Source organism: Punctularia strigosozonata, assembly GCF_000264995.1.
Source record: "Punctularia strigosozonata HHB-11173 SS5 unplaced genomic scaffold PUNSTscaffold_11, whole genome shotgun sequence".
NCBI lineage: Eukaryota > Fungi > Basidiomycota > Agaricomycetes > Corticiales > Punctulariaceae > Punctularia > Punctularia strigosozonata.
Genome location: NW_006767443.1, coordinates 962,104 through 983,278, shown reverse-complemented (window position 1 = coordinate 983,278; position 21,175 = coordinate 962,104). Strand labels below are relative to the sequence as shown.

Sequence of the window (21,175 nt, the reverse complement as noted above, 5' to 3'; positions counted from 1 at the left end):
GCACGTCTGCAGTGATGCTGAAATGTCATATATTATACAGTCCTTACAGTTCTAATCGTGTTAACATGAGAGAGAGAGCCAGACATGAATGCGATAACAGCAAGCGGGCCATGCAACCTAAATCGGAACGACGCTCAACGTTTTCATGCGTAAAGGTCGTCGTCCGCAGCGTCCTCGCCGAATCCTGCGTTGCCGCTCGCGGCGGCCGGAGCGGCCCCGCTGGCACCTGGCGCGCCGCCCTCGGGGAACTTGAAGGTCGAGCCGAACGACCTTGACTGTTGGAGGTTCTGCGCGAACATCTCGTACCGCCGGATGTCGGCGTCGGAGACCGACCGACGAGCAAACTTCATGGCCTCCTCGAAGTGGTCCCTAGAAAGCACAAGACGTATGAGCATCGAATGAAAGCTGCAGAAAGGTAGGCCATACCTGGTGATGTACGCGACCGGATCCTCTTCCTCCTCCTCAGCCTCGTCCATCTTCGCGTCGTCGCCCGCAGCTTCCTCCTTCTCCTTCTTTTCCCGCTCCCTCTTGACGTCCGCCTCGATACTCTCGCGGATCGCACACTTAGCTGCGCGCTGGCAGATCTCGGTGAGATCAGCACCGGAGAAGCCGTGCGTATTCCTCGCAAGGTAGTTGAGGTCGACGTCGGGCGCCACGGGCGATTTGCGCAAGCAGGCCTTGAGGATGGCCAACCGAGAGGCCTCGTCTGGCAAGGGAATGTAGATAAGTTGGTCGAGACGACCAGGACGGAGGAGGGCGGGGTCGATCTGGTCAGGCCTGTTTGTGGCACCGATGATGAAGACATTCTTCTTGGCGTTCATACCGTCCATTTCCGTCAGGATCTGGTTGAGGACACGGTCGCCGGCGCCACCAGCATCGCCCATAGATCCACCACGAGCCTTTGCGATGGAGTCCAACTCGTCGAAGAACATGACACAAGGCGCCGCGGCTCGAGCCTTGTCGAAGACGTCGCGCACGTTAGCCTCGGATTCACCGAACCACATGGTCAACAGTTCAGGACCCTATCGATACGATCAGAATGAGTCAAATAACGATAACCACTGAGGTCCGCATACCTTGATCGAGATGAAGTTGGCCTGGCACTCGTTGGCGATGGCCTTCGCCAACATGGTCTTACCGGTACCCGGAGGACCGTAGAACAATACACCCTTCGAAGGCGACATTCCGTACTTGAGGAACTTCTCCGGGTGCTCCACAGGGTACTGCACGGTCTCCTGCAACTCCTGCTTGACCTTGTCCAGACCACCGATGTCGTTCCAGGTGACGGTGGGCACCTCGACGACGGTCTCCCGAAGCGCCGACGGGTTCGAGACGCCGAGCGCGAAGCGGAAGTTGTCCATGGTCACGCCGAGCGAGTCGAGAACCTCGGCGTCGATGGTGTCTTCGTCGAGGTCGATGAGGTCCATCTTCTCACGGATTTGCTGCATGGCGGCTTCGGAGCATAACGAAGCCAAGTCGGCACCGACGTAACCGTGAGTGTCGGCAGCGATGCGCTCGAGGTCGACATCGTCCGCGAGCTTCATGTTCTTCGTGTGGATGCGAAGAATCTCGAGACGGCCGGTAGGGTCAGGGATGCCGATATCGACTTCGCGGTCGAAACGGCCGAAACGACGGAGTGCAGGGTCGATGGAGTTTGGCCTGTTGGTGGCGGCCATGACGACGACATTCGATCGGGCCTTCAAACCGTCCATGAGGGTAAGAAGTTGAGATACGACTCGGCGCTCGACTTCGCCGTTGGTCTAAGCGAGTCGTCAGTCCTTGGCCAACGCAAATAAAACCTGGTATGACGTACCTTTTCACGCTTCGGCGCGATAGAGTCGATTTCATCGATGAAGATGATTGACGGCGAGTTCTTTTCCGCCTCCTCGAAAGCTTTCCTCAGGTTACTCTCCGACTCTCCCGCCATCTTACTCATGATCTCGGGACCATTGATCAAGAAGAAGAATGCACCGGTCTCATTCGCGACCGCTCGTGCCATTAGGGTTTTACCGGTACCGGGAGGGCCGTACATAAGGATACCGCGTGGCGGCTTGATACCGATCGACTTGAATAGCTGAGGGTGGCGGAGGGGGAGTTCGACCAGTTCACGGATCTGCGCCATCTGCTTACGGCAGCCACCGATATCGTCGTAGCCGACGTCGTTGAGGTTGGACTCCTCGTCTTCTCTCCTGACCGGGTCGCCCTCGGTGTGGATAACGGTGTCTTGGGCGACGATGCAGTATTCGGCGGGGTCGGTTTCGATGACCTTGAATTCCACTGTCCTCATGCCGCCGCGGACGAGGAAGGTGTCGCCCTTGCGTACGGGGCGGTACGCTGCACAAAGGTCAAATTCTGCACGGGAACAGGCAAGATCGGGACTGACCTTCAAGGAAATAGGGCTTAAGGTAAACCTCGAACAGGTTTCCGGAGAGACCCTCGATCGAGTCGTCGAACGGGAGGACGTGTATCCGCTTTCCGTACTTGATGTCCAAGCACTGGTGCACATTGACGAGATCTCCGAGCTTCACTCGCAGGTTGTTGCGGGCGACCTTGTTAATCTGGATCTTGCCTTCATCGACGTCATCGGAACTGAGGACGATGAGGACGGTATCGCGCCGCTTCTTGCCACTGCGCGAAAGCCACGTCAGTTGAGTGAGACGAGTTGAACGACACGTCAACGTACCGAACTATGATCGTGTCTCCGCGGAAGAGTTGGAGTAGCTCCATCGTTGCAGGATTCAAGTGGGCGACTGGGCGGTGGCGTCAGCCACGGCGTTTGTCGCATCTAGCATTAAGGAACTCACCAGAGTTATCATCGGACGTCGCCTCATCGACCACTAGACGGTTGGGCCTGGGGTAACGGTTAGCGATGCGCGTCCTGCTGATATCTCGAGTGACTATCGCACGTACGATTTCTTTGGCCGCAGAATCGCGGTCGCGGTGTCGTCAACGGGTTTGAGCGGGCCTCCAGCGGGATCAGCCATGGTCGTGAAAGTAAGTTGGAACTTGTCCTGGCGAGATTCGGTGGTGGTCGTTATAAAGAACGGGACGCGCGTCCCGTCTCAGTCTGCGTCAGCCACATCGTGCGAACCTTTGCCGTGGCCCTTTCGCGTTATTGCACTTCGACTCTATTCCAGCAGCTTCCAGCCTCTCGCTATAGTCCCACTTGCATGCTATCAAGTCGGCTACAGCTGGTCTTATATCGGAGTGACTGCCTGCGGAAGATGCCTGCTATCTTGCGAGCGTTTCTTTGGTTTCATCACATCCGCTCGCCCACGAAGCGCAAGTTCATTCATTCTCGCGCCAAGGCGCTCGAGATAACTGGCGTCTGCAAGCACGGAACGCCTGGTATGCTGCTCGTGGAGGGAGAAGAGGCGTCAGTGAAGACTTACGTGAAGGATATCAAAGCTCTGCGATGGCAGGCGGTGGAAGTGCGTAAAATCGAATCAGAGGTGGTCTCCGACAGCGCTTGCGGTGGCCGCGATTGGCGGACTCTCCGGAAGCTGAGCGGCCCCTTCGGCGTCCAGGAGGTCGAGCACGGGCGAGATCTCAGTTCGCGAATGAGAGCCTGCGGTCTGGACGCCTTTCTGAGGGACGCGATGCTGAGGCGGTAAGTTCCGCGTCCCAGGCATTCATCGGCGATACTGAGCGCCCAACGTCTAGATGATACACACGTACGCCAGTGCAGATGACTGCCCGTGCAACCCTCATACGGGCTATCACCGTCGTGCACTGCGCGTCGCCACGGAGTTACTACGGCTGCGCCAACCCATCGATTCCGCGCCTGATTGATTGGGCGCTTGATAGTTGCCCTATAAAGACATGAAGAGGCATGAGGGCGCAGCATGTTCTCCTTTGCCCCCACTCTCACTCAGTCTTCGACCATCCGCGATAGCACACAGAAATCTGAAGAACACGATCCATCGTGCTGCCCATCATGCGTCATGGAAAGGTCAGGGAGTACTGCGACGTTCGTATTTCGTTTCACGTCGCCATTGCATGCCTTAGCCGTTGCTCATGATTACTGCAGAATCTGTCGAAGCGGGTGATCACACCGCTACGCCGCAAATCAGACTTCGCTGATGTTGCCCATCCTCCTGCGACCTCTATGGAACATTTCCCGGAAGAATTACTCGAGGGAATCATATCCCTTTCTTTACAGGTGCCAAGTTGGGTTTATTACGAAACGCTTCCGTTGGAAACGGAAAGCATTCACGGAGTGTATGCTATATCACAGGCGGCCTTGAGTCGAATCATTCTCGTATGTCAGACATGGTACCGCATCGGCGTCCCACATCTGTATCGCAGGCCGTTATTGGTCTCTCCCAAAAAGCTCTCTCTGTTTGTCCAGACCGTGACCAATAATCCGGCCCTTGCCAACCACGTTCGATCCCTCGCACTGGGCGAGAAGTTGCGAAAGGGAATACCGCGATGGCTCGATAGCATTCTGAAGATGCAGGCCCGTCGCAGGGAACGCACGCGTCATCACCTCGTTTCTGCAATGTCGCAGTGTCATCAGGTAGCTTGGCTGGCCGTATCTTGTGCCGAAATGGATGCACGCAAGTCGACCATCCCGTCGTCGTACAGACTGATACACATGGTCCAGCGTCAGCCAGCCTTTGACAAACTACAGAAATTGTCCCTGTCGGGGCTATGGCTTTGTCGTCTGGGACGCGACTTTCAACTACCTCACCTCCAGTCGCTGGTCTTGTACAACAGTCATGCATGCCGGAACGCGCATTGGCCGCACCTACCCGCTCTCGAGCGGCTCATGCTGTACAACTCCTCTTTGATGACACCGTTCGACGAGGAGAGGTATCCGAAGCTCTCGTACCTCGGGCTTTTTCAGAATCAGATGGGATGCCAAGACACGATCTCCATCATGGCGAGGAGTTTGCAGCCCTTCGCATCCGTGCTCAACATACTCACGATGGTCGGAAGCAACGAGCTCGTCTTGTTCTGTGAGCTGAACCTGCGCTTGTACACACACCTGGAATATCTCGAGATCTCACGACCGCTGCACTGGACATTCCAGAACGTGAGTAACCTGGTCATCCCTGCGCAACTCAACACCTTCTTCGGGTACTGCACGTCTCCGGGCCAGTTGGCGATGCTTACCTGGGAGTTATGGTTCCGGGCTTCGTGTGCTGTAAACTGGTTTTTGACATTCCTCTCGACAATCGTGCCTCCTGCTGCACCTGGTAAACCCGACGTCGGGGTCCAGATCTACTGCCCATGTCCTGAGTACCGGCCCGGCAGATTTGAAGCTCTCTACAGTATGTGGGGATTGAACGTGACATCTTTGACATATATGGATACAAGCTTGGGAGAGCCACATCATTATATACCACCTGGTTTTTCTGCTGTGATCAGGGTCGAGGAACAAGACGGAGACCCTCGCCCGAGCTATCTTTTGTAAGTCTCAAGGACTTCTTTCGATTCCTGCCTAACGTGCTGTCCATTCCATAGAACTCAGTATATGACATGCATGAGCCAGTATTGTAATCAACCAGCCCAGGCTCAGAAGAATCTATCTGCAGAATAGCTATGGTCAGTACATGGGCTAACAGGTGACCCACTGGATGCCCCAGAAATTGGGATTTGGCAACTGCTGTGAACCTGTGCAAGAACAGTTCTCCGCGGCCTAAAAGACACCCTGCCAGGATGATTCCATCATATGACTTCGCAATTCGTCCGATTCCTGAAGCAGCTGGTCTACTGCATGTTGCTTTTCCGATAAATCCGATGACAGGGCTAAGTGCCAAAAAACCAGAAGACACATAACGCATTACAGCTCTATGCAATTACAGGGTATATACCCAGAGATATCACATCCTCAGCAACCCATCTCAACGCCGTCATAAGGCCCATCGTGATCGCTTTCATCTCCCTCAAAGATATTCGGCACATCCCCAACAATACATAGATCGCTCGAGTTATCTTGGCCTGTACCTCACATGGTCAGCGATCCTCGTCGATTTTTCTGACCGATTCGATCTTACCGGGGCAAGCGTCCCACGCGCCCGAATCCTGGATGTGCACCTCGCCCGAGGGATGGTGGAAACCGAGAAACATGCCCGGCAATATCGGGACGATATCCTCCTCATTGTTGATGTGCGTCAGCGCCGTGACGTGCGCGTCGACGTAGTCCGCGAACGCCTGGTTCCCGACCTTACGAAATCGTCTCAGTATCGGGACCGCTTTCGGGAGATACGTGGCACTACGTACCCTGGGCAAGCCGTAAACGACGGTCTGGAACGTAGTGGTGGACGGTAGATGAAGCGGAAGGTAGACGGCGTCGAGGAGCGCGATGGCGCCGCCGAGCGAGTGCCCGACCATCGTGACCGACGTCGCGCCGAACCGGGACATAGCAGTCTGCACGGCCGCGAGGACCTGGGTGGCAGCACTGCAGAGGGAGGTATGAGATGAATGACAGGCCTGGCCAGTCGTCTGTGAGTCGTAAACACTTGCCTGGCTTGTGCGCTCCGGAATCCTTCGTGGACCTCAACTGAGGACGAGATACCGGGGAAGAGCGTCGAGTCCAGCGTTCCTTTAGCGATGTCTGCATCGGTAATCAGCGGCAAGCTACGCGTCGGGGACGCGATTTGATTAATTCGGACATAACCCCGTATGACGCCAGTAATACATACATCTCGCTCGTGTCCGTGCCCTGGTGCGACACGACGACGGTTTTCGACGCAGGCAAGAATCCGACGAACCAGAATTGGACCGAGTCGCCATCCCCGCCGGACGCGACGGGCTCGAACCCGGGAACGTTATCGCAGTTCGTCCCGCAGTCCCACGCGAGCGTCGTCGCGGGGCTGCAGTACCCGGCGCTGGCGAGGAAGGTGAACGGCTTGAAGGCCTCGATCTGGCTCGTGCTGAGGGTCGTGATGCTCTGCCGTGCGTGCAGCGACGGGGCGGCAAGCGCTCCGGCGACCCACATCGCGGCAGCAGACAGAGACAGGCGCGAGGAGACCATGGCGCTACAAAGGGCTCGAGAGGGGAGGGAGAGCAATCCGGAGCTCGCTGAGGTCGTCCTCCGCTGCTGCACCAGCTATATATGGGGCACACTTAGTATACGCAATTAAGCCGGTAGCTGGATCCCGGTGAGAAGCATGGCACCGTCTCTGAAGAAGAACAGATGCGGTCGATAAATAAGCCCGCCTCCGCGTGTCGGCAATCAAGTCCAAGCAGCTTATGGACCAGGCGATGCCATGCGACGTCCACGGCCGTCGTTGCCTCGAGAACGTTTGCCCATGGTCGTACAGGTGCTTATGGCGCGCTGGAGGGAAGCCCTCGGCGGTAGTGCTGGCGAGGGAGCGAGCGTGAGGCCGATCAACGTTATCTATAGCAGCATCCTGCTGGCCAATTGAAAGGCTGGTTGACGTGCGGGGCGCGAGAACGTGCGTCGCATAGCAATGAGGCAATCCCGTGGCAGGCGGAGTAAACGGTTTAGCATGGAGGAGAAGAGAAGAACCATGCGTGCCTGTCGAAGGAGTATACTTCGAGTAGGTCATGGGGGATGCAATCTAGCAAAGCCTCAGTCTCGGACGGTCTGAACCGAATTGTATGTGATTATATTGCTGATCACGTGCGCATGCGCATACTCCTCGATCGACGTTTGTCGGATTAAGTACATTGAAAGGAAAGAGGAAAAGAAGTCGTTTAGGAACCTGCGTCGAGTTATTTCACGTTGATCGTAGATCCAAATAACCTCAATCGTCATCCATTAGCATTAAATGCAAACTGCGGAAGAACCAGGTGAACGAGCGCCACCATGAAACTACAGTGTAGATGATGCCAGCGGTGTTCTGAGTAGCCTGAACAAGTGCGTCTCCCTGTTCGGTTTCGACCAACGAATCTGTACCGTCCGAGATCAGTTTGTGGCGGATGACCTTCAGGATCGTGACTGGTGCGGGCTTCGGGATCGGGATCGCCGGGGTGGAGGTCAATACGTAGACCAGCCGGCGCTGCCAGTGCCAGATCGCGCGATAGTAGCCTACGGCGGGGTGCTCGTCGTACTTTACCACGCGCGAGCGCAGTTCCGGTCCCAGTCCTCTCAAAATCGCGTGGAGCCGGGGAATCACCTCGTTCATGGTCGGCCGCTCTCTGGGATTGATGCGCGTCATGTCCTCCAGAAGCGGACGCAAGAACTTGAAGCCTTTGTATACCTGGGATCAAAGGTCGGGTTCGGTTTATTGGTCCTACAACTCAGGGTAGTACAAAGTAAGCCATGGCTCACATAGACTATGTGTTCGCGAATTCCAGATGCAAGGCCGTAGACGTCCGCGGGGAAGGGGTCGTAGTACACAGCGCGGGCCATGAAGGCCGGGTTCGATCGGAGCTGCGGATGTCGACGAATCAATTCGCGTATCTGCATGGGAACCTCAATCTCGGGAGCTGCTAAGTGCACATCGTCAAGATCGTAACGAGGCACTCTCGGGGGGATCCCGCGAGGGTAAATCCGCGACGCCCGGGACGAGGCAAAATAGTACCGGGGCGGGCGTTGCGTGCGCGTGTAGCGCTTCGCGTATGCCTCGGGGTTCCAGTCTCTCGCGCGCTTGGGGCTGATGGGGTGGAACCCCTCGGGATACATATCCCTCGGATCCAACATGGCCTTCCTCATGATGTTTGCGCTGCGAGTTGAAGGCCAAGTTGAGCGGGGTCGACGATCGCTCATAAACGTACGTGACGTACCGATACGCTATCCTGTGCATGTGCAGAAAGTGCAAGCCCTGGTGATCCAACGACGTGAGCTTTTTCTGGAGAACATTCTCGGATGATCTGGGACCAACGACTTGCCTCGAAGATCTGCATAATCATGGACACAATTTCTCCGACGGTGTCAAAGGAAGGGTCATTCCACTCGCGAAGCACCGGGGAAACGATGAAGACCGTGTTTTTCTCTCCGGAGGCGGCGAGAACCTCATATACGGGCACGCAGTGGTTGCGACGGTCGCAGGCGAGCGGCTCTCGACCAAGTGTGCGAATGATTGACACTTGGTGTGAGGGCGCGGGGGCGCAAATGCGCGTCAACAAGATGTCGGCGCCGTCTGCGACGCGAACGGCGAACATTTTGGTGATAGAGCTCTAGGTAGCAAGGAATACGGGGGTCGCGTTCAGATCATCCGGGCGTTCGCAGCACGCAAAGACTTACTATGTTGTAGAGTGCACCGTCCTCCTGATCCCAATAAGGGACATCTTCGCCCTTTCCCTTCCAAGACGGGACCCAGCCCGGTCTGAACCGGTCGGGCAGGCGGTATCCGTACCCCAGTAGCCAGTCGTAGCGATCGCGCCAGCGCTGCTCGAATTCGTCCAGCTCGCCGCCCTTTCGATCCACGCGTCGCTCGCCCGCAAACGCCGCCCGCAAACGCCGCTTGTGTACGACCAGCTCACGCTCCCCGCGATCCACGTCTTGTTTTTCCACAGACACCGCGCGAGAGTGCTGGTCGTGTACGACCACTTCACGCGTCCCTCGAAGTACGAGTTGCTTTTCTTCAGACATGGTGCGCTAAAGTCGCAAGGTAAGTGATGCATCGGAGCGTACCTGTCTGCACTTTAAGTTCCACTGGACGGAGGGACAGGAATGAGGCACGAACAAAAGTACTAAGGTGGTGCTGGACATGTTTTTCGTCTACTTATCCTGTTCTCTTTGTGATCGTATTATCTTCCGCGATCACAGAGACGAAGTTCAAAAGCCACACGGAGTGGCACAATCGCTCTAAGGCGGTTGACGCTGTTCATGGCGAGTCGATGCGCCGAGGCCAATGCTGCAGAGAAACGGAGACCTAGTGACAAAAGCGAGTTGTACACTGTTGTACAGCACCCAGCGCTTACATAGCGCCGGAGTGATTACGTAGGCTCGTGTCCAGCCCCGGAGGCTCTGGAGTCGCCAAGTTGTCCATGAGCTTACTTCCTCCCAGACCAACACAATGCCAGCACACGGGAGGTGCCGCTCTACTTTCCTCTGGCTATGTAGGGTTATGCTGAATTGCGCGACATGGGTCAATTGTTTCGCGGACCGCATAGGATTGCTCGCATGAATCGGGTTGCTGGTCATACTTCCAGCACACCCCGGTAAAAACAGCTGCACACGGCCAAAGAGATCTTAGACAAAAGATTCTTGTCACTGGAATGATACCACATGGAGTAATGTCTGTGATTATCCCGCCAGACAATCCCCTCGAGTTTATGAGTCTCAATAACGTGTCGTGTTGCTGTCGCTCGCGCCTCGAGTACATAAAGCAAGGAAAAAGCGTCCTGACTCGCTACTACCTACGATGGCGGATATACTCGACCCTTGCGCTTACCTTCATGCTTTTGACAGCGATCTTGTCTCATGGGAATATTTCTGGCGCGACCATTACAACTGGCTAAAGAGCTGTGGATATTGTCTACGTGCTCGATATCATCCGGACTGGATTCCATCATGGATAATCAGGGATGACTTGGTCGATTACGAACAAGAAGATTTCTGGATTGATGGGGCTGTTGGTTTCCCATCCATCAACGTAATTCAGCGAATTGAACAAGATCCCCTCACAGGATGCTTGTAATATGGACGCCGTTCGCATGGAGGACGGTATCGCCGTGAAGTTGAAACTTATTCACCTTCGCGAATACATCGAAGAAGAAAAACTTTTGTACAAACTCGACGAAGATGCGCTCGCCACCGACCCTCAGAACCACTGTATGCCGACGTTCGAGATTCTCAATGTCCCTGGTGAGGAGGAAGATCTGCGGATTGTCATCACGCCACTGCTGCGTGATTGGGACGATCCTCGTTTTGACACTGTGGGCGAAGTCGTCTCCGTGATCCAGCAAATCTTTGAGGTATCGAGTCCTTCCAATTCTTGTGTACAATCATGTCACAGCTCGCACTATAGGGCATGAACTTTATGCATACTCACGGAATAGCATATTGGTAAGTCGCAAGCTTATGCTATACTCAGTTTCGGTGATCCATAACTCCCCTTCGCTCCCAGCAGCACCGTAAGGAACAATATCAAGCTAGATCCTTGGGACATGTATCCCGACGGATTTCATCCTTCCAACCATACAGTGCCGAGTGACTGGGATATCTATGGAGTCGCCAAGCATTACACGCGCACCCAATGCTCACCTAGATACTACCTCGAGATATCTCCTACGTCGCTAATCTACTCCACCCGACACGGTGCGACCGCTGCTTCGATTGATGGTGTCGACGGCGCCGTTTTTGAGGTCCAACAGGATGGATGTAGCACGTACTTTCCATTTGCCGAGGACGTATACTCGCTCGCAGACTGGGTCAAGAAAGACATCATCGACGTGAGTGCCTCCATGTGGGGTCGCTTCATTGCGCACATATGACTGAACGTCAACACGGTTTCCAGGTGTTCAAGGACTTCGACTTTCTCCGCCCACTGGCGGAAGAAATGACACTCAACAGTCATGTTCACCGTCCACAAATGGAGGACGCGATTCACCGCCTTGATGCGTTGATCAAAGGCATGAGCTCCTCGCAGCTTCGTTCGCCCGCGGTCTACAAGAGCGACCATTCGCTTGTGAGGGTCTATCGCGCTATCGGATATTGGAAACGTCGGCTTTTCTTTACGGCAACATCCACTCCGCCAATCCCGATGCCGAAGACTGCCATCAAGTCTATCGATGAGAACGATTTCAAGCGCATTACTACCATTGGGCTACGATGTGGTGTTCGCCTCAGACAAAACGTCAATGTTGCGAGTAGACTGCAGAGGAGCTGTTCCGAGACGATCTCGTACTGGAGGCTCATCATATACTGCTTTAAGATGTATCATTATGTGTTATTGGGAGAAAACGGGTTTTGAGGGGCGGTGAACGAGAATTCCATACCGTCGACGAGCACTACACTGCATGCGGACTATCGATCGTGGGCGACTTAACTGAAACACGGGCGACGATGAAGGCGAGAAGCGACTATATCTATCATACAGAACGAAATCCAGCCTGAGGAATCATATCTGTTTCTGATATGTGCGTGGGACTTATTCTGCTACGAGTTCGAGCCCGGGAATGCAAGCATCCAAGTCTTCGCTTTAGTCGCTGAGGCTCGCAATGTCACCGTGCATGCGACTGCACCGGAGCACCTGGTTGTCCATATCACTGACTCTGGGGTGGACAGTGCCACTCGGTCACGCTTTCGTGAATGCGCATCGAGTCCCTAACGTGCCTGGATTACAACTTGTTGTGGAAATTGAGGGCCACTTGCAGCACGACGTCCTAGCATTGTGGATCAGCACAAGCGTATCGCTCCAGGCATTATCATAATAGACCTATAGTTAGGCGGTCGTTTGAACGACTTCTACTACGGTGGGTAGGCTAGCGTCCAGTTGAGTTGCATTAAGCCCTTCAGGCAACGTCACGTCTCGGTCTCGCTCGTATTGTCTGTCGTCCCATTCCCCGAAACCAACATAACTGTCGGGGTAATCATCGACAACCTCGTCAGGATCATACTCCGGATCATCGTTTTCGCCCGGAGGCGTGTTATCCGTAGGCACGACGCCCTTCGCTAGCTCCACGTCTCGAGGCGTCCACTCAAGAGGGTCACTTGCTGAATCGTGCCCGCGTTGCTTCGCGAGGCCTAGAAAACGCTCCCTCCATGTTGTGTAATCGGGGGCGTCGCTGAAATCGAGAGTCCAGGAAGTTGCCAACGTCGGGAATTCCGGCCCGTGTGAGTAAAACACCTGTGCAAGCTTCCTTCGCAGCTTGAATTCGTATCATGGCATGTATTTGCCCCTCGTCGAGGTAAGCTCTCGTCCAGTCCGATCGCCAAGGTAGATCTCCGCGGCCGAGATAGAGTCCCACGTATGCCAAAGACTCGAGGTCGTCCCTACGTGAGAGGTCTAGACGATATCGTTCCGACGACCGGTGACTCCAGTTGAGTGAAGTTATCGCATGCGATCGAAAAAAGAACCCAGCGACGCCCTTATGAGAATTTAAACTGGCCCACTGGAAGGTACCGACGATCCCTCGTTTCTCGCTTATCGGGTCGTACTTGACCGGTGGACAAGCACGCTGAAAGGGCTTGGCAATATCGAAATCGATGAGCTTGAGCCGCGGCCGAATCCTCTAAGAAGCTGAGAATATTGGCAGGCTTGACGTCCCGATGGACGATCCCAAAAGAATGGACGTGTTGGAGAGCGGAGAGCTGCGAAATCACTGCTTCGGCATATTCTCCGACACTCGGATGCAAGTTACCATTTGTTCCATGACGCGGGCGTACGTTTTCACAGGAGAACCAAAAGGCGCAGGGTGTAGACCTTTCAGACTGGGTCCGAGGAGCTCCATCGCCAGATATTCGAAGTGCGGCAGGTGTCCGTAAGCGTAAACCTCTGGAATCGACATATGTCCTCGAAGCGCTTGCAGGATTCGACTTTCGTGCCGTAGCAAGGGCCTTCGGACCCGTAGTGAAGCGCGCGATGTCTTGAGAGCGATGACTTTCTGATCGCTCTCGTCTAAGGCCTGATAGACTCGGCTCTGTACTTACACACGATGTCAGCGATGTCTTGTGTATGAAGTTTTCCTTCGACTCACGTAGGCGCCATGCCCAAGCGCAGGCTTGTACGGGAGGCGAAAGCGGCATATCTGAGTGTCTCGGTTTGCCATTGATGATGCTGAATACCCGGATCTCAGCATTCCGCGAATGAAGCTCTCCAAGACGGGCTCCTGATGTCGATGGTAAACATGAGAAGCAGTTCAGATGTAACCCAACGCATGTACCACGTCTACACACGGGTGAATAGGTGACAAATGCTGTCCCGCGCCCCTATCGTGTTCTGGTCTTTTACTCTTCATAGAAACATACGTATACGTGTCGCGTCTGTCGGTGAACATTACCATGCAGTCAAGCCCGCCACTAACCCCGATGTACCGTGCAATGCATATATCTGCACCCGTGTCCTACCATCACGATACCAGAAGACGTGTCTCGCTGTATCAGAAATACGATCAGTGTCCGAATAAAGCGTTCCCAGGTTCCGACGGGAGCCGAAAGAATGACATCCCTTCGACGCGGAACCTTTTGCCCGAAAGACTGGATGAATCAATCAATTCATATATGTACTCAGTGCACGTGACGAGCGCCCCTTGTGCCTTCGCCATCGTCGTCGCCGTCGTCGCCGTCGTCGCCGGCGCGCACACAGCTCGTCCAAGACGCCCGCAACGGTCTCCTGGACGTCGAGTGCCCCGTCACCGCCACGTACGTCGTCCGCCTTCCATGGACCGCATTCCGTGCCGAACGCCTGATTCATCGAACGCAGTCTCGGCACAGCGCCCCGCGCCATTGTTAGCGCTGCGATCTCTCTGGCAGTCGTCCTGACCGCCACCTCTTCAAAAGGGCGACGACGCCGCGCACGACGACGATGGACCCGTCCCCGTCACCGCCGGCAGTGACATCCACCACGCCCACACCCATGACTCGCTCTGGCAGCCTACGCACGCGCTCGCGGTTGCACGGTCCCCGCGTCCCGCGCCCGTTGACCGCGCGCACCCAGCCGCTCGTCGTCGACGTCCCGCCCCCGCCCTTAACCGCCTCCAGCTCTTCCGATAACCTCAACCCTTCCTCCTCGGCCCAGCAGTCGAGCGCCCCCACGTACAGCGCCGGCTTCGTATATAACGGCGCGGGGTACGTCGAGGGCATCCCGGACGAACTGCTGTCCCCGCCCCCGGACGCGCCTGAACCAGCGTACGAGCCCGCGCTCGCCACGGCCGTGGCGGACTCGCCGACGGTGCTGCCCTTCCGGAGCCCGACGACAGGCGTCCCTTTCCCGGTCCCGGTGCCGGACACACCTGCACCTGCTTATCCTGCCACGCCGCCGCCGCCGCCCCACCCACAACTACCGCTCTCGCGCACGCAATCCCAGACTCAGGTGCAGCGCGGCTCGCCGTCGCCCTTCCCCTTCCCCTTCCGCGAGCCTCTGGACACCGTCGACACCGGCGTGCAAACCGCCGCGTCCTCCTCCTTACCCCCTTCGCCCCCACCCATACCCTCCGCTTCCCCCCCGTCCATCACAAAAGTCGACGTCGGCGTCCAGGCCCTCGTCCCGTCTCCCCCGCCCTCCCCCGTGCCCTCGCACCCGACCTCGACGCACAAGCCCACCCCGGCGCCGACCCCCAAACCGTCCCTCGTCCTCCTCCCACCCGCCGCGCCGCTCTCCTTCGCTCCTCCGCCCACGCCCGCCTCCCCGCCCTACAAAGGCCTCACCCTCCACGCCGCCCAATGGACGTTCACCTCCCCGCAGCTCCAGGCCATCGTCGCCCGCGCGATCCGGCAATCCGCGCACGAAGACGCGCTCCGCATCCTCCCGCTCGACTGCCTCGACGACGCCGAAGGCGGGGACGACGGCGCGAGCGCGCGCGAGGCGCGGAGGGTCGAGGCCGCGGCGCGCGAGGCGCAGGCGCGGTACCGGTTCCTGGCGCAGAGGAGGAGGATGGTGTTGCAGGGGCTGTGCGCGCTCGCGAGCGGCGGCGGCGGTGGGAACGGCGGGGCGGGCGGGGGGGAGGAGCCGGAGGAGAACGTGCTGGGCAAGCTGACGCTCGACCTCGCGGCGCTGTGCGCCGAGCTGGATGCGCTCGCGGCGGCGCTGCTCGCCCACGCCCACGCGCTGCATACGCTGCGCGCGGCGCAGCACGTGCACCATTCGTCGGCGCTCGCGATCGCGCTGCGCAAGCTGAACGCGTCGTATGCGAAGAGGAGCCGGCAGCTCGAGCGCGCGCAGAGGAGGGTCGCCGATCTGGAGGGCGAGGTGGAGGAGGCGTGGAGGGTGGCGGAGGAGGTCGCGCGCGAGGTGGATGGGAGAGAGGGGAGGAGGGGGATCGAGCAGATGGTGGAGGAGATGGGGTTTGCGTACACGGATATTGTAGGTGGCGAGGCGAGGGAGGAGAGCGACGAAGGGAGGGAGAGGGAGGATGGAGATGATGATGCTGAGGAGGAGGAGGAGGAGGATGCGGAGGAGGAGAGCCCGTTGCAGGGGAGGAGTCCGGTGGGGAACAAGACGATGGTGGAGGAGCAGACGATGGCGTTTGGAAGGGTGGAGCCGGAGCCGAGTGAGGAGGCTTTGGCGGCACGGGCGGCGTTGCATCGTGATCCGGTCGAGGAAGAGGAGGAACAGGACAGGCCACCGAACAACGAAGGACATGCGCCCGGCCACACCCCAATCGAGGCGGCGGAGGTGGAGAACGCGACCGGAACTACGACACATGACGACGCGCCGGAATACGACTCTGCGCTCGATTCGGACAGCGAGGACACCGGTATCCAGCACCAGGATGTCGATGAAGACGATACGGGACCGTTGTCGGGCGATATCTACGACGAGGGCACGATCGGCATCGTCAATGGCGTGCGGGCCGTCGCGAGCAAGGCGATGCTGCTCGCGCACCCCGCCAGTCCGCCGCCGGGGACGGAGACCTTTGGCCCCCTACCGGCGTCTATACCTCTTCCGCCTTCTGTGGCGGGCTCCAGCTTGGGCGGCAGCGTTCCGAATTCTCCAAGCCATGCCGAGCCAGCGGCGGAAACCGCCGCTGAAGACGCCCAGCCATCGGCATCTTCAAACCCGGCCCCCACAGCGCCGCCGCAAGCGCCGCTCCCGAGCCCGCCCTCCGCCACCGAACTCCTCTCAGGTCTCGTCACGCCTCCCTCTGTCTCCGCCTCCGCCTCGCGCGCCTCGTCCCTGATCGCGCCCTCCCCGCCGCCCGATAGCGACAGCCCAGTCGCGGCCGCACCCTCGGCGTTCGCGCGACACCACCGCTCGCTCTCCCTCGGTTCATTCATCTCAACGCCCGCCTCGCCGCCACCTCTGTACATCCCGTCCGCCCCACGCGCGATCGCGCCCGTCCCGCGCCCTCACTCGGACCACGAGCGGGACGAGCAGACAAGAGAAGGGCTGAACCTGCCCCGCTTGCCCACGCCCGTCTTCCCCTCGCCCCTCTCGCCGCCGTCGGACTACTCCGACCCGGACGGGGCGATGTCGCCCCGCCGGCGCGAGCGCAAGATGTCGGCGGAGAGCGCCAAGTCGTCCGCGTCCGCGAGCCGGCGCGTGTCCGCCGCGCGCAAGCGGAGCATCCTCAAGACCAAGAGCGGCCTGCGCAGCCCGCGGACGAGCACCGGGCCCCCCGGGCCCGGGCCCGCGATCAGGCAGCGGAGTCGCAGCCGCGGGCGACACTCGGCCAAGCCGTCGCTTAGCGGTGGACAGCTGGAGGCGGCCAACTCGGTCGCGTTCCCGCCCGTGCCGAGCGTCCCGTCCGAGCACCAGAGCACGCAGAGCCAGCGCTCGACGTTTTTGGATCTGAAGCCGACGCCGCCGATTCCGGGCGCGGCGCCGGCGGAGGACGCCAATTCGATGATCGGCCGCGCGAGCTTTTTGGACATGGAGCGGGACAGGACGCCGAAGGCGAGCATGATGAGCTCGATGGCGGACGAGGACGGGAGTCTGGTGGAGGCCACGATCCGCATCCCGCTCGCGAACGGGGCGGCCGAGAGGGCGAGGGGAAAGACGCAGGACGGTGAGCGATCGTTTTATATCTCGTCTGTCCAAGGATAGAGCGCTGAGATGTTGATGACGGTTGCTGCAGATCATGACATCGTGCCGCCCCCGCACCGGAGCGCGTTCTCGTTCCTGCACCACGCCTCGAGCTCCGCAGTGCAAGATATGTCGGACGGTGAGGACGGGCACGAGGACGTGACGAAGCACGCGTCGACGCAGGGAATACCACCCAAGTCGGTCCGGCGCGCGAGCGTGTCCGAGTACAGCTCGTCGTACACGTACCCCAAGAGCCCGGCGGGCGGGAGCGGGTCGAGCGCCACCGGGAGGAAGAGCAAGTCGCCCCGCGGGGCCAAGTCTCCGGAGAGGATCGGCACGGTGGTTGCGTCGTGGCTAAACCTCGGCGCGCTGGGCAAGAAGGGCGCGAAGCGGCATTCGAGCGCGATCGATAGGCTGGTGGAGGAGGAAGGCGATGGTGCCGCAAATTCTGGGACGGGGAGCGGGCATGCGAGGGGACAGGGGTCGAGCGAGAGCGGGGCTGCGTCCGGGTCCGGGCATGGCCACGCGTCGAGGATTGGATACGAAAAGGTGCTTGGTTTGGTGTCGCCGAAAGGCCGCAAGGACTCGAAGGCGATTGGCTGAGACGGATGTCGGTCTAACATCTTGATTTGGTTGTAGTTGGTTGTCCACTCCTTTCTTTCCGCTGTATCCTATGCTTTTGGATTGCTCTCTCCGTCGGTTTTCACCCTCGTAATTGCTTTTTCGGCACACGTTTTAGATACTCATCGATTCCTAGGATTTCATTAACATGTATAATACACTATATTGACACAAATGTATATGCGCAATCAGTGAAATACATTAGAGGGATGTAAGTACTATACTCTACAGTCCAGGATAAGATGATACACTGTCTATGCTTTGGCGTGCCGGCGTTTCGCCAACCATTGGTAGTGGCAGGCTTCCAGACGCTGTATGACCTGTTCGATGGTCGGGCGGAACGCCGGGTCGTACGACCAGCAATCGAGAAACAGGCCGTATAATTCTTCGTCCATGCCCCGTTCGACAGCCGCTTCGTCCATAGGTTTCTCTGGCAGCTTCCGCTCCCCGGGATAAGGGGCCATCGCGAGTTTGTAGTCGTGCAGACGGAGACGCTTTCCCATCACCTGTATAACATCAGTTGCGTGACCCTCCACGGCAAAAAAAGAGAACGGTCACTCACGAGCATAATCAGCCCGCCGAAGGGCCAGATATCGGCTGGTTTGCCGTACATGTACTTGTTCGATGAGCCGCATTCCGGAGCAACGACCCTAGTAGGCGGAATCAGAGACCGCATCTGTGACGAACCATGAATGCAATCAGATACCAATGAGTGTCGTCGTACTCCGCCGACCTATATCGGACTTTTCCGTCCGAATATCTGAGGGTCTACCGTGCGTGGTTTTAGTGAGGTCCGTGTGAGAGGCATGTGTGGCGACATACTCGGGCATCGTAGAATTTGGTGATATAAACCTTGGGCTCTTCGTCCTCTTCTATGATTTGAAACGCGGTCTTCCATTGAGGGATGACTCATGAGCACGGCGAGGGGAAATCGACTACCCACGCTGAGCCACATACCTCCTTTATCCTGCCGTGTACTACATTCTTTCTGTGAAGCCAATTAATGCACCGTGCCATCTTGATGAGCTAGCGGATTAGGTGAGCATCAGGTGCGTTGAAAGCCAATGCGAGGTTCATACCAGGAGGAGGCGATCGGCGTCGGGACGCTTCGTAAGATATTCGGCTATTGACCCAAGCGTCCAAGGTGCGATCAACCCGCTGTGGAAGAAAACCATTGTTGCTACGTCCGATTTAGAGGATATTTCGAGCTTACTGATGGAGGCAACCCCACAGAGGAAGGACGACGCCCTCTGAATCTGCCTCGTATAAAGCCTTCCATACGCTCGAAGCGTCATTGAATGGCTGATGAACGAGCTCAGCCTTAACGCAGCGCGGTCACTCGAAAATCGGCGGTACTCACATCTCGATCATAACGTCTCCAAGGGCCGTCACAATCGGCACGCCGACATGGATGTCGATAGAACGCTGCCTCGCTCGCACCAAAAAATAGGTCTATTTTGAACACGTCTGCCATGTTCCCGGGTATTTCATCTCCGTCGACGAACCACGTGAATTCGTCGGGACCTGTGTCATCGCGGTTACTGGAGTCGTAGATATATGGATCCTTCAGCTCCAACGGGTTCCTGATGAATTCGATAGCACGTCGGAGGGTCGACCAAGCGCGGAAAAGCTCCTCCTCTCCGGATGGCGGTAGAATGCGAATGAACTGGGTTTCCCGTGTTACCTCGATCATAGAACGTGGTTTAAACCACGCACCTTGCGCAGATCCTCCAGAGTGGTAATGATGGTGTGCTTTCGTGTTTCCCACCTATCTGCTTGGACTTCTTCGGCAAAAAGGGAGGTGAGGCGGGCGACCAGGGAGGCAATGGAGGGCATCTCGACATATCTGTCCAGCTGACAGGGAATCGGTCAGGGGGCTTGAACCTAGCTGGGATGGACAAACGTCGTGTTGTGACAGGAACTTCAGGACCTTATGGGCTGTTTCCCTGAGCCGCTCGATTGTGCGGGTATCGTACCAATCGTCGTCGAGGTATTGATTGTAGAGAGGGAACCCAACAGGGTTCGGGTCCCACGATGGAGTAGCCTCTAGCAAAATCCTGGAACGAGGAGCAAGCGTCCACATACATTAGTTCATTACGGCAGTTGGAGTCCGGTATACTTACGAGTAGGCCTCAGGCAGTGCGTTGACGACAGAATTCCGAGAGCTCCACTCCTTGTACTTGGAGCGGAGCGCCAGAATCATCCGATCGCAGTAGAGCGCGACCAAACGATGCGCCAGTCTGTTTCTAAGGGCCGTCAAGATATGAGTGCTATCCAACTAGTAGGAATGACGATAGCCTGACTTCTTACTCAGCACATAGGTCACATCATTAAGAGCCTGCACCCGCCAAACGTGCTTCTGGAAACAAAACGGAGCCCCGCTGGCCGCACCAGATGCGGTTGCGAACGATGTTTCGATGACGTGTATGCGTTCCTCGCGGGGATAGCCCATATTAGGATGTCTATACAGGTGAGAGTGTGCAAGTTTAGAGGTCGGGCAGCGATGGATCTGGTAAAACGTGAAGTCGAGATATGCAGCGCGCGCTGGAGTGTAGACCTGTGGTTTTATGCTTCGCCAAATACAAAGCGTCTGTGTAGCAACGCCGGTGCCATATTGTTGTTGCCAACATGCAGGTAAAAAGGTCGCGCTGAACCTCCCTCAGCAGTTCGAAGAGAGATGCGATGAACAAAAGGAGAGCACTCTTGATCCGGCGAATGCTGTCTCGTTGATCAATACCGTCTCACCTGGGCAAGTAGCATGTAAGCTTGCAATCACATGCGGATGTCCAGTTCTCACTCGGATAAGAATTGCATATACCAGCTTCGTTGGTAGGATGAATCGCATAGGAACAAAGGGCTGCATCCAGGTGTGGGCGTCTGTTGAGACAGCGTGAACAGCAGGCTTTGTCACGCTCCTAGTCCTTGTAATGGCTACATTTCCTGTCAAAAAATCAACAGCAGACGTTGACCAGATTGTTGTCTGGAGCCGGCGAAAGATTCGACAAGGT

The 21,175-nt window shown here is 57.2% G+C and overlaps 6 protein-coding genes across 6 annotated transcripts; 2 read left to right on the top strand and 4 right to left on the bottom strand.

Annotated features, from left to right (window-relative positions):
- Positions 1-12: 12 nt before the first annotated feature.
- On the bottom strand, positions 13-5,763 carry PUNSTDRAFT_106501 (AAA ATPase). Its single transcript, XM_007386679.1, has 12 exons — positions 5,470-5,763; positions 4,031-5,415; positions 3,664-3,970; positions 3,092-3,610; positions 2,911-3,011; positions 2,805-2,851; positions 2,684-2,750; positions 2,384-2,628; positions 1,814-2,334; positions 1,077-1,760; positions 427-1,022; positions 13-369 (listed from the first exon to the last, which is right to left on the bottom strand). The coding sequence occupies exons 5-12, from the start codon at positions 2,982-2,984 to the stop codon at positions 144-146; spliced, it is 2,460 nt and encodes an 819-aa protein (XP_007386741.1). The 5' UTR covers positions 2,985-3,011; positions 3,092-3,610; positions 3,664-3,970; positions 4,031-5,415; positions 5,470-5,763; the 3' UTR covers positions 13-143.
- Positions 5,764-5,836: 73 nt separating this feature from the next.
- On the bottom strand, positions 5,837-7,016 carry PUNSTDRAFT_122104 (lipase; the record flags this gene model as incomplete). Its single annotated transcript, XM_007386678.1, has 5 exons — positions 6,651-7,016; positions 6,472-6,585; positions 6,229-6,406; positions 6,003-6,171; positions 5,837-5,946 (listed from the first exon to the last, which is right to left on the bottom strand). The coding sequence occupies exons 1-5, from the start codon at positions 6,980-6,982 to the stop codon at positions 5,837-5,839; spliced, it is 903 nt and encodes a 300-aa protein (XP_007386740.1). The 5' UTR covers positions 6,983-7,016.
- Positions 7,017-7,585: 569 nt separating this feature from the next.
- Positions 7,586-9,761, bottom strand: PUNSTDRAFT_91085 (uncharacterized protein). The gene is made up of 6 exons (XM_007386677.1): positions 9,603-9,761; positions 9,161-9,550; positions 8,806-9,093; positions 8,701-8,738; positions 8,246-8,639; positions 7,586-8,174 (listed from the first exon to the last, which is right to left on the bottom strand). The coding sequence occupies exons 2-6, from the start codon at positions 9,506-9,508 to the stop codon at positions 7,719-7,721; spliced, it is 1,524 nt and encodes a 507-aa protein (XP_007386739.1). The 5' UTR covers positions 9,509-9,550; positions 9,603-9,761; the 3' UTR covers positions 7,586-7,718.
- A 585-nt stretch (positions 9,762-10,346) lies between these two features.
- Positions 10,347-11,624, top strand: PUNSTDRAFT_39424 (uncharacterized protein; the record flags this gene model as incomplete). The annotated part of the gene is made up of 5 exons (XM_007386676.1): positions 10,347-10,493; positions 10,549-10,836; positions 10,890-10,927; positions 10,989-11,271; positions 11,319-11,624. Coding segments are annotated over 5 exons (1,062 nt in total), but the record flags the coding sequence as incomplete, so codon positions are not given.
- Positions 11,625-14,122: 2,498 nt separating this feature from the next.
- On the top strand, positions 14,123-18,352 carry PUNSTDRAFT_127619 (uncharacterized protein). The gene is made up of 3 exons (XM_007386675.1): positions 14,123-14,224; positions 14,286-17,529; positions 17,599-18,352. Exons 2-3 carry the CDS (start codon positions 14,388-14,390, stop codon positions 18,147-18,149), a joined length of 3,693 nt encoding a protein of 1,230 aa, XP_007386737.1. The 5' UTR covers positions 14,123-14,224; positions 14,286-14,387; the 3' UTR covers positions 18,150-18,352.
- Positions 18,353-18,421: 69 nt separating this feature from the next.
- Positions 18,422-20,619, bottom strand: PUNSTDRAFT_127618 (uncharacterized protein; the record flags this gene model as incomplete). Its single annotated transcript, XM_007386674.1, has 12 exons — positions 18,422-18,673; positions 18,730-18,817; positions 18,874-18,935; positions 18,990-19,058; positions 19,125-19,193; positions 19,247-19,325; positions 19,381-19,469; positions 19,528-19,833; positions 19,884-20,021; positions 20,071-20,224; positions 20,291-20,413; positions 20,471-20,619. 12 exons carry the CDS (start codon positions 20,617-20,619, stop codon positions 18,422-18,424), a joined length of 1,578 nt encoding a protein of 525 aa, XP_007386736.1.
- Between the last annotated feature and the right edge of the window lie 556 nt (positions 20,620-21,175).

Coding starts and splice junctions, on each gene's coding strand:
- PUNSTDRAFT_106501 (XM_007386679.1), bottom strand. CDS start 2,984: ATGGCTGATCCCGCTGGAGGCCCGCTCAAACCCGTTGACGACACCGCG. Junction 2,852..2,910: donor ATTCTGCGGCCAAAGAAATC/GTACGTGCGATA, acceptor CCGTTACCCCAG/GCCCAACCGTCTAGTGGTCG. Junction 1,761..1,813: donor TCGCGCCGAAGCGTGAAAAG/GTACGTCATACC, acceptor CGACTCGCTTAG/ACCAACGGCGAAGTCGAGCG.
- PUNSTDRAFT_91085 (XM_007386677.1), bottom strand. CDS start 9,508: ATGTCTGAAGAAAAGCAACTCGTACTTCGAGGGACGCGTGAAGTGGTC. Junction 9,094..9,160: donor ACGGTGCACTCTACAACATA/GTAAGTCTTTGC, acceptor CTTGCTACCTAG/AGCTCTATCACCAAAATGTT. Junction 8,739..8,805: donor TGATTATGCAGATCTTCGAG/GCAAGTCGTTGG, acceptor TTGGATCACCAG/GGCTTGCACTTTCTGCACAT.
- PUNSTDRAFT_127619 (XM_007386675.1), top strand. CDS start 14,388: ATGGACCCGTCCCCGTCACCGCCGGCAGTGACATCCACCACGCCCACA. Junction 17,530..17,598: donor GAGGGGAAAGACGCAGGACG/GTGAGCGATCGT, acceptor CGGTTGCTGCAG/ATCATGACATCGTGCCGCCC.